Source organism: Falco punctatus, assembly GCF_963210335.1.
Source record: "Falco punctatus genome assembly, chromosome: Z".
NCBI lineage: Eukaryota > Metazoa > Chordata > Aves > Falconiformes > Falconidae > Falco > Falco punctatus.
The window spans coordinates 9,423,475-9,435,531 of NC_137586.1; the positions used below are offsets into that span (position 1 = coordinate 9,423,475).

At 40.2% G+C, this 12,057-nt stretch overlaps 1 protein-coding gene across 3 annotated transcripts in view; it reads right to left on the reverse strand.

Moving 5' to 3' along the window:
- Window positions 1-724: 724 nt before the first annotated feature.
- Window positions 725-12,057, reverse strand: part of KIAA1328 — a gene marked incomplete at its 5' end in the record, with an annotated part of 180,754 nt that continues 169,421 nt past the window's right edge. For all 3 annotated transcript variants that reach the window (XM_080371387.1, XM_080371388.1, XM_080371389.1), the window contains one exon: window positions 725-4,051. In XM_080371387.1, coding sequence (XP_080227513.1) covers window positions 3,838-4,051 — 214 coding nt within the window. In that variant the 3' untranslated portion in view covers window positions 725-3,837. The remainder of the gene's footprint in view (window positions 4,052-12,057) is intronic.

Consider the following 12,057-nt stretch of genomic DNA (forward strand, 5'->3'; position numbering starts at 1 on the left):
TCATCTATGTCTGCAACATCATCCCTTGCCAGCAATTAAATCCAGCCCATGCCGGGGTTATACCGGGTTCTGCCCTATCACCCTCCTTGTGCTCTGGCCTCCCTGCCTAGCTGCTCTAAAGGGGACCAGCTAAAGTTAGGCCATTTCCTTCTTTCCCTTATTTGTCAGGTATCTGTTGCTGCCCAAATGCAGGCGCACTCTGCGATTTGGACACGGAGTGGGGACTCACATGCCTCTTCCAGGAACCAGCACATGAAGACATTTTTACTCCAGGATATAAGCACAAACTTCTCCTTCATCAGCTTACTATATTTTAACAACTCGTCTCTACCATCTGGCTCAGCTCCACTCAACCTATACCTTCTGTCATCCCTTGGTACAGTTCTGTACCTTGGGTCCTTTCTTGCCTTCACCTCCATCCTTTGTTCTTTACTCTTTAATTCCACCTTTTAGTCCCAAAGCATGGTGCAGGCTCTTCCCTTCTCTTCTCTTTTGTATTCTGAGACTTCTCCCCCATTTCATCGTCCAAAAGAGGTCTCACTCTTTCTCAAGCAAAACCCTGGCGAAGAAAAGAAGGTTTAAACCAGTATCTCATATATCTTAGCAAACTGGGGATTCACAATATATGTGACATGATGATATGGAACATATTGTCAGTGGCAGAACTGACATCTGAGCTGGACAAAACAAACCAGAAGCTAAGTCAAATAACAGTCCGGAAGAATAAATGAAACCCCCATATAATTTATTCGATTAAGACCTCACATACATATATAAAGGTATGTTCAAGACAGGATTCAACAGCGTGACTGGAGAGGCTAGGGGTGGAAAGCGTGTGATTGCTACAGGTCCACTGCATGCAAGGTGCACAAACGCAAGACCACCCAAGCACTCATCAAGCATGTGTGTACGAGCCACTCGGAAAGAACACAAGGCGAAGGCATAGGTGGGAGCCTCAGCTCCACAAAGCCTCGTGTAAAACACAGCCCGATGTGTAGCTGAAGCATATTGACGGGAACACTGGACAAACAGTCTATGGCTTGACGGACTCCCCAACCGCAGCTTCCTAATATAGGAGCTTAAAAGCAAGTGATTGCTTTTGCTAGTTTAATTTTTGCTTTTCCTCTACTGTTTTAGCAGATGGAAAACATTCCCCTCCCAGTCCCAGCTACTGATTTTGTCCTTTCTTGTTTGACAATCATTGATTTTTTTTCTTCTAAGGCTATAAATGTTTTAATAACTTCAACTTTGTAGTGCCTCATGGCAAAATATCTTTGCTTGCACTGACTGCTAAACACTATTCCTAATGTACTGCTGATAATTAGAGTAACAGCCAGCATTACAAAAAATGACTTTTCACAGGGTCCACCAAATTAATAGCTTTTGTTTCTTCATCCACATCTCACAGTTAAAACATGTACGTCTTCACCCATCAGATGTTTCAACCACCTTAATTCTAGAAATCTTTGCTGCATAAAGGTATGCCTCCCATGTAGCTGACGGACAGCACCTTAAGCACAGAGCCCACAAACCTGACAATGTTCTTTTAAAAAGAGCTACTACCAAAACCAGATTAAAGTCAAAAGTCACCCTCAGAATTACAATTGTTAATGGGCAAAATGCATCCTAAGGAATCCTAAAGCAGTGAAATATTAGCACCCACAAAGAACCAAAGAATAGAATGCTCCCACACAATGTTCTCAACTGGGTACACAAAGGAACCTTTCAAGAGATATACATACACATATTTTTTTGTTGTTTCAAAAGGTCAGTTAGCATTTATTAGAAAAGGCAATTAATGTTTCAGTCAAACTGGGAAAAAAAGAGAAGCAATTGGACTGAAATCAGAGAAATGTTTCTTTATAAATACCAAACTTTAACAAAAACAAAAAAAAACCTCAAAAAACACCATAAACTAGTCCCAAACCCTAAGACCTATGTGTTGGTCATTTCTTCATGGTTATCCACAGATTTCCTACTGCTCCTTGTACATTTTTCTCTTCTGTCCCCTCCCTTTCTCTGCCCTCGTAAAGAACCAGACTATTCAGCAGAATGAAAAAAACTATATCCCCATCTGCTATACCTGGGTCAGGGCACCGAATCTATCTTTGGGGCTTTAAGCAGAAATGTGTGCCTTTGCAGGCTCAGGGAGAAGAACAACAGGGACATCCAACAGCAAATAGACATATTCAAAAGAACTATAACACTTCACTAACAACAGGAGAGACCAAGCAGGGCCTTTCCACAGTAGTCATTTCCTAGTCCAGCAGTGCTGCTGCCCTCCTTTAAACTTCTCCAAGCTGCTGTTGAATTTCAGCTAGGGAGTACAGAAAGGGTGTCACCTAATTTGTGATCAAGACTGGGCCCGAATGAAGCAGTTCAGAGTAACCTGAGGTTCATCTTCCCCTTCATTCTCCTTTTGTTTCCCTGCTGTAAGAACGTGGTGCTGCCCGGGGCACGTGCTTGATATCCTGCACTGATGCTCTCATCAGAGATGCACCGCGGGCCTCACTGCGAAGCCTGGCTAGCTCCTCGCAGAGCAGCAAACGTTGCAGAGGAGTGAACACGTGAAAGGCAGGCAGCAGCGATACCCCAGGGATCAGTACAGCAACTCGCTGCCATTAAGATAACCAGGGTTGCCTAAAGAGACTGTTGGAAAAGCTGTACTGGCCCACAAAGTGTTGTTTGGGAGCAAATGGCCTAGAACTTGCCCATACTGGCTCAATTCTACCTTTCCCTTGCTGCAATTTTACTGTGCAAAATGAGTATTTTAGCCTTATATTTCTAGGAACATATGCCGGTGGCTACTGTTACAATAAAATATGAACACTGCATTGTGGAGAAAATGACCATTAATCCTGTAATCTGCAGTCATTTTTACCAATTCGGCACATTTCTTTAAATAACCAAGTACATGCAGTAGATGGAAGTGCATTTAAATAAACTGAAATAGATATAGCATGAATAATTAAAGCCAGCAGGGAAATGTGCATTGTGAGCTGCTCGTGGAAATAATTACTGATTTGTCTTATTTACCGTGGAGTCTGGATACAGGATCAAAATATTGCAAGTTAGTGAAAATGTCTTAAGATCATTCTTATACTACCACTACAATATATTTCATCTTGAAAAGTACATCAAACAGGTTTTGGACCATTACAATGTCTGACTGTGTTCTGCTATTTCAGGGTTAGGTTATCCAGCACATAAACTCTGTCAAATAGCACTGATTTAAAGAGGAAAATATTTCAGACAGATGCCTAGTACATCAACCTGCAGCATTGTCTATTAATGTTATTAGACACTGTATATTTGAGCTTACAATATACCCCTTAAAACCCCAGCTTGTTAAATATTGGAATGTTGATCATAAATTCACTGAAAAAAATACTAAAGTGCTTGTACCTTTATAACATGACAGGTTTTAAACAGGCTTGTTTAATTAGAAAATAATCTATTTTGAATGTGGTGGCTCTTGAATGTCAGGCAGCTCTTGCAACTGCTTTAGAGCTAAAAATCAATAATGAGATATACTTCTGATAAAAGGCTGGAAAAACTGACTTCAATCTATTAGAAAATGTTGTAGATCTTAAAAATTCTATTTTAGAATGATTACTTGGCACATGAAAGGATTAGAAAAAAAAGTTAACGATGTCTGATTGGTCAACCCCACCAATGTTCTTGCACCATGATTACTAAACCCAAAATGAAACTGGATGCTAATCAGTTATGTGTTAGAAGGAAGACAGGTAGTTGCCACTCAAATATAACACAAACAAATCAGCAATGAAAAGGTCCTAAAAATTCTACAGAAGGGCTGTAGAACAATGAGGTGAATCAAATGAAGAAAATATCCTCGAGGAGCTGGCTCTCGTCTAGCTCATCTGCTCTGCTTCTGGAGCTTTGTGGGGTCTGGCACCAAGACGATGGCCTGTAGTTCCCACGACGAGGCATGTGCATTTTGTTCCTGTCATAAGATTCTCTGCAGAGGTGTCCTGGGGCAGATATTGGACTCATAGTTTCAACCAGGTCAAGAAGACAGGCTTTGTACCTGCAGAAACACACCAAGAAAATGGAGCTCCATTAACCGTCAGAACATCACACAGGAATTTAATCCAGTCATAATTCAGGCTAGACCCAGATTCGTCTGATGGGGGCTACCACTGCAGAACAAATTTTGCTGTATTGTTCCTATGAGGAATACCAACACAGAGGTAGTGAAGAAGAGGTGAGCAAAGCATGGGTGCTCAGGTTACTTCAAGCTGTTCTGTCAGCTTTTCCATTTCAGGTGTGTAATGTCTTAGTTGTACTCTGGAGACTGAGAACAGACTTCAGATATGACAGTCAAATACACTTAAAAGGTACAAGGCAGACCCACACAGGTTATGGTAAAGTGACTTATTATACACATGCTGCACTTTTTTGAATAGGCCTCTACACTTGATTTAGTTTCCCAGGGATTTGAAAACAGCAGGAGACTTTATTATTATTGCCAGAAACTACACATGCTTCCTGTAAATCTCTGTGCACTATATAGAATCTGTCTGGTGGAAGCACTGAAGGAATATAATCTAAGCAAGGCAATACAAAAATCAACACTTGAGGCACCAAGAGAAAAGGCAAAGGTGCTAAACATTACTCAGGCTGTCCTTTAAGTGTAAGTACGGATGTGGGGGGAGGTTGCGAGCCCATGCTAGCTAGTAACGCACACTGAATAATGGCAGTTACTTCAGACAGAGACTTCCTATTAATATTCACACAAGACAAGACCTGATCTAAATACCAGTACAGGATTGATCATTACAATATATTTTCTCCTGTCCAATTTTAAATGTCTTAACTAATACCATTTCCACTGCTTCCCCAGGGAGGCTGTTCTCCAGTCTAGGAGATATCATTCAAGAGTTTTACCCAGAAGTCCCCTTTGTTCCATCCTGTTGTTAGCACCAACCCGCCTGAAGAAATAATTCACATGTTCAATGACTTACACGCACAGAACATTATTCACGGCACCCAACCCAAGGTATCAGCATAACTGGTCCGTTTCCATAGGGGCCCCCTCTTGCAAGCAGAAGGGGTTCATGCATAGTGTGAGTAAACATCTCAAGCTGTTTCCTGCTGTAAGAAGACCCCCTGTTTTTCCTTTCAGGACAGTGGGAGTCTAGGAAGACTAAGCAACTAGGTCAGTCAGACAACTAGGGTAGGTTCCTGAACTCAGATGGGATGAAAAATTCTTACATACGAATATCCACAACGGTTTATTGGTGGAAAGATTCACAGCAGCTAATGTATCTCCCAGAGGTAGACTACGTCTTGTGCTGTCCAATAGCATCATGCAGCAGCAACATCAGCTAAAAAACCCTCCTTCCCTAAACTAGTGACAATATGCAAAATCTCCTCCATTAGCTCCAGCAGTGAGTGCTATGAACCGACCGTCATCAGAAACCTGACCACAACAAGGTTAAGTCTGAGACACAGAAATACTTCCTCCGCGCAAAAGAGTTAACTGAGGTACTGATGGGTTAATGCTGATGTTAATGCCAGCCACGGGAGTTATGCTATGACTACGTGGAACAGTCAGCACTTTCGTTTCCTTCATTTTATATTGTTTCTTCCAATTGGATAGTCACCATCATTTATAACACAGTCTGACTTGACATTACTGCCTCGCAGGGCTCTCTCCTATATTTGACTACCTACAGATTTTTTTTTTTACTTTCCTTTGGATGTATTAGCTTGCATTTCACCCAATCAGAAACACATTCTGCAAATTTATTTTTCACATTTTTAGCTTGCCTACATGTCTTTCTATTATCTGTCTGATTAAATCACCCCTAACAGCCAAAAATAAGTAACAAAGCCACAACGATAAAAAATAATAGAGCTTTGTTTCAACTAGACCATGTAAGTGGCTAACCCTATGCAAATGTCATGCCTTACAGTTAGCCTAATTAAAACTTTTGGAAGAACATAGGAGGTTTGGGCAGCCAAGCAAGACCATTTTAGAGGGGTCTGTTGTTTGTATTAGCATTGAGAAAGTACCCTCTAAAAACTGAGGCTCCTTAAAGACATCTTTAACGTATGATAGAATAAGCCGCACTGATAGTGAGAACTAGCACACAGCTATATTAGACTTTTCACATAGAGAAAGTTTTGGACTAGACTCTATATAGATATACACGGATGCTTTGAACCCCAAAGAAACCCAGTTAACACATATACTGGTTTCATTAGCCACACCTAAAACTTCTTTTTTAGATTAATCTAGTCTAGCATACAAATGCTTATCTCCTCTGACTGTAGTGCTATCACAAAATTTCAATTTCTCCAGCAGCCACATTCAATCACAGATTAGGTAGGGGGAAACCTAACCAGCCAGTGCATTTATAGCAAATGTGCAGGCCCTAGATTTCAGCAGTACCTTCGAGTTCATTTCTTCTGCAAGTTTATCTAAGTTTTACAGCATTTCTGCTATCAGGAAGGCTAAATGATTTGGCAGATTACAAGCACAGCAAATAGCAAAGATTATGTAAAAGACCAGGTGTTGTAAATCAGTCTATTTGACACCGCAGTTATATATGCAATAAAGTGAATGAACTCTGCTAACAGAGCACCATCTGATAAAAAGAATGCTCCTTGCAGGTATTTAGTGTTTAATCCCATGATAATGCTTTGCCCTGGTTTGTCTAGGCAACATAGACAGCATCTGGCTGGAGGCAACAGAGTAGACCTAGAATGGTTTGAAGCTCACAAAGACAATTTTCTCACCATTTATTTGTATCCGAATATTTAAAGAGACACAATCAAAATTCTCAAATCCTGAAATGCAACTTTCTGTAAAACCAGGATGTGTATCCCTTGCATGATTTTAATAAGTGCATAAGTAAAAACAGGCTTTATTACTATGACCCTTAATGGCTTCAATAAAGTCAAAGCTGTGCTGCAGGATCAGGCACCCAAGTCAGGACATTTCATACAGGAAAACTGATCAGGCAAACTTGCCTGGTGAATACTGAATGCTCTTTTAATACAAATTAACAATTAAGGGTGCCCTCATATTGTCCATGCTTCCCAAGGAGAAAAATTCCCAAACATTCTGCAGAAGTACCACACTGTACATTAAGCCACATAGAGAAATTCCTCACGTATAGATGTTCAACCAAGCAATCAAATGTCCCATCATTGCTAGATGCTTACACACATTTTCATTGATGGGTTTTGCCTTTTCAACAGAAGGAAAAGGAGGTGGGCGACTATCCCTTTAAGGATAATGACTATTCAGTCTGTCTTCACCTTTTTGATACACTTGCCAGTGTGCTGGGAAGTCAAGATCACTGCTGCAACAGACTGGAAAACAATCTCTTTTCTAAGCCTAGTTTTGACACTTTTCCTGTGTATATTTTCTCATCTAACTTCCATGAGCTTGAGAGTCTGCATGTTTCATAATGGGAAAAGAAAATCTGTAAAGTCAAAAACCTTGGATTAGAAGTCTAACTATTTAGACAGCTAAAGCTTGGTGAAAGTAATCTTATCATAAAGTCTACCAAAATTGCATCAGGAAAGGGAACACAAAGAATTAGAGTATAAAGCATGAGGAAGGCAGGGACATGTCCAAGAGGACAGAGATGTGAGTAGAGAGAACAGACAAAGGTAAGCTTTAAAGTTCTTCTTTCAATGAAGTAGTTTAAACTTTGCTTTTAATGTAGTAGAACTCCAAATACGGCTCAGAGAGCAGCATGGAGATGTCCAAACTGTCTGAGTGGTAGGTACCACCAGGACCAAGCCAGTACAACTGGATCAGCGCAGAACTGTGACCTGGGTGGCTAAATACACCCTGATCATGCACTACAGAGTGCTGTAACAGTATTCCCTTAATCTCTTCTGTACAATTAACATGGGTTACGGGAAATTTGGCTCCTCAGCCACTAAAGTGCTTCTGGAAATTTTATTGGAAACTTTCAGCATTGGCTCCTAATTAGATAAGTATCTAGTAGAGTTTATAAACTCTTCATGTAAAATAATTTTGTAGTCCATCACTAAGGTAACAGGAAACACCATAAAGGATTGCAATTCAGAACAGCTAATTAAAAGTTCACATTTAAAAGAGGGAAACTATAAAAATAAACACAAGCTGGCACCAAGCCAAATCCTTCCTTCTGTGGTGTTTCTGTTTCACTGCCTGCACAGTAGGAACACAACTCTCTATAAACATCTACAGGTGCATCTTACTTTGTACCATGTTTCACACTGAATGGGAAGGAAGGCTCTCTCATTTTTATGACAAACACACAAATGTGGCTTTTGCTCTGGGAACCAGAGAATAAGACCACTTATTCCCAGGATGGTTGCTGAGAAATCACCTGAAAAACACTTGGTATTCTGTCTAATAAAACTTGCTAGGCAATCAAAAGTTCAGACAGTCCCACAATGTACAGTACCTTAAAAAATGGTCAGATTATGCAAAAGTAATGTACAGAGCTCATTACAGCACAAGATATAAGAGAGAATGGTGTTCCTGAAGGTAACCACAGAGCATCCTTGCATCAACAGGCTGAACAGTGATGTTTGTTTATTTATTTAGACATCTGGGATATGTCATTGAATTTTTAATGTTTGTGTATTTCCCATTGCTAGTAAAATACATTTCTTACATGCTGCTCGATTTTTAGACTACACTATTGTATTTTCATACTGTGCAGCCCCCTTTAACTAATAATATCATTTGTTCCTTCCTGAAAAATCGCAGAACCCCGAACGAGTTTGATACTTGGAGAAGCAGGAATTTTCCCATGAGGCAAAATAACTAAACTTATTAGAGTCATAAATACTCTGGCAGTGAGATATATGTATATTTCTTTAAACAAGCAGTGTCAGATATTATTTGATCACTATGTTCAGTGATATCTTTTCATTTACAGTCTCTGAAAATTTATTCTTCAACCATAAATGTGTACAAAACACACAGAATGTCTCTTCTGCAAGGTGATGGCATTTCAACAAAGCATACTGGCAATACGGTTTTGGAGATTAGTAGCCGTACAGGCTTACTTTATTTAACTGTATATACCAGAGGAAATAAAAAGGTTTATTTTTATACTCCTGCTTATATTTTCAACATAAAGTTCAAAGTGATTTACTAATGTTACATGAATTGCCTTTGAATTACAGTACAGTATTGTACCTAAGTACAAAGCCTAACACTATTTTGTATTCATAAAACACCACCTGCCTCCGAGCAGTTTACAAATGCTAAACACAGCGAAAAACACATTCAAGGGGTAGCGAACAGACCCATTTTACAGAAAATGAAACTTAGATTATTGTGACTATAAAGCAAATATCAAAACCTTATTTGATTGGATCAAATAACAAATAAAAGCAGAGAAAAAACAGATGCAGATAAGAAGTGGCCTCAGCAGCTGAACTACCCCAAACCTGAAGACACCGCACCAGTGATACAACCTGAGGTTATCTGGAAAAACAGCTGTGATGACTGATCATCCACCCCCAAGTTAACCCCCTGGCTCTATGGACAAAGGGCAGAACTCGACCCCAGTTAAAGAGTCTTTATTCCTGCACCCGCAATTGTTGCATTAGGGAAGCTAGAGGTATCTCTGTGGCTTGTCCTTTCAACATCCATATACCAACCTGTTGTCCATAAATTTGCTTGATTCTTTATTAACCCACTGCTTATACAATGTCCTGTGACAGCAGGCTCAGGAAGTTCACTGTTACTGACGGACATACTTTTGTTTTCTGTTCTAATCTGTTATCCTGCTAGTGCCATCAAGTGCTTTTTATGGATTGACTGCAGTTAGTCTCTCTCACATGGTGGGATATGATGAAAAACAGTTCCACATTCCGCTTATACACCACTTTCTCAATTTTGCAAAACCTGGTCATTTTCTTATTCAGTCTTTTCCTATCCGAAGTCATAGCTTCTTGGTCTCTCCTTTTATGGTAGCTGCTTCATCCCTTGATCAAATTAATTGCCCTCTACACCTTTTCTAGCTTCCACTATGTCATCTGGAGAGGCAAAGACCAAAAGCACACATCAGAATCAAAATGTAGCATGCATCCACAATCTTTTGTGAAGCTCTAGGAAGCTTTGAATTTCATAAATCCTCATCAACTGCTCAGAGATCAGTATCATGTAGGCATGGTGTTGATGACTTTAAATCACATTTTCATCCACTCAATTCTGATCCCTTTTTGGAGTCTGTTGCTACTGACATGCCATTTGACTATCTGAAAGGACTTAGTATCATACACAAACTTATCAGGTCACCCAGGAGATTTTTGCTTTTCACTTCTTACTCCAGGTCACTGATGAAGAACCAGTCCAGTGGGTTCCTGGGGGACCCCACTGCTTACTCTTCTGCACCATGAAAAAATGAACATTAAATCCCTTTGCCTGCTATCATTTAATCAGCAGTAAATCCATAGAAGGATTTTCCTGCAATCCTGCAGAAACTTGATTCCTTTAACAACCTTTGGTGTGCAACCTTGACAAAGGCTCTCTGAAAATCCAAATGCATTACGTCCACTGGATCTTCTTTGTGTCCCTAGACTTCTGGGTTCAGGATCCACAGGTCTGAGCTGATGTCTCAGATTCTTTCTTCTCTCCCTCCCTTCTGTGTAAGTATAATCCAGGTTTTAACCACCATGCTATTTGGTCAAGCAAGCTTCAGATGAGCATGCCAGTGAACATGAGAGACTGGTTAGACAGAAAATGAAGGCTGAGAAAGACACACTGACTTTGCAGTCACTCCCTGGAAGGCCACAAGTCAGGACAGGGGACCTTGCCTGTCATGTGTGAACTGCCTCTTCAGTGACCAAAACACACCCATGGGAATATTTCCATGTACAGACTCTCAAGATAACAAAATCAGAAAAAGAACACAGAGAAGTGCAATTCTTGAGGCTGAAACATCAAGAGAATGTGCAAGATTAAATGAAGAATCAGAGACAAAGGGACTGAGCCAGTTAGCCTGAGATGTCCATTTTACTTTCACGCAGGTTGGGACTCAGAGCACACACTTCACTGTGGGATACAGGAGGAGGCAAATTTAACAGTGCTATGTAAGTATTTAAAGCAACTCCAGGTTAGGATGTATTTCTTGCCTGGAATGGGTGTCTATTTTCCAAAGGCATCTCAAAGTTTCTTAATTCTTAAAGAAAAAGATCAGACTGCAGAATACTTCAAACCAATTAAAAAAAGACCTGGGCCTTTTATTTAAAATGCATCACACAATGTAAAACAGAATATATTTACACAGTGTCCTCAGCAAGAGCCTCCTGGAGTGCTGTAAAACCCACACCCACGTAATAGAGAGCTTACAGTATCAGAGACTTTTAGAGAACTCTCTGAGGTGGTATTCACAGAATCATAACCTAGAGAAGGAAAAGACTTATTAGATCATCCAGCCATGTCCCTGCTGATGGAGAACTGTTCCCTACAGTGTGCTTCCTACATCCATTGCTAACAATCAGCCTCTCACTATTCTCCTTGGGAAGCCATTCCACAGCCAAATAGATCTCACGCTATCATTACCATTATTACTTATTTATAGGCTACAGTATAACCTAAATGGCCTCCATCTGGATCAAGGGGATCAACTCTACTACCACTTGTAAGAGTGATCCTTTCTCCAAAAGAACACACAGTTTAAACAGATAAATCAAAGTCCAGTGGGAAATATATAACGTACAATGAAGAAGAACAGGACAACATGGCAAGTGACACAAATGTTCCATGCATTCTTGCTTCAGAGTTTGGTAGGAGAAAAAGGTATGTGCTGCAAAAAGAATATGTTTCTGATAGTCAGCTAGAGATAAACAAAGAGGATTTTCTTCCTCCCAGCTCCACGCTGTTAGTTGTAGCTAAAGATCTGGCACTGTACTGAGAAGTAAGCGTCCTTCTTTGGTGCAAATACTCCTCAAGTATTTGAACAGTATTACATTTCTCCCTTCTGCTTCAGTATCAGTCAACATTTATCTTGGCCACATATATGTTAATCTTCTCTCATAAATCAATACCTCTGGCATAGCAACAGA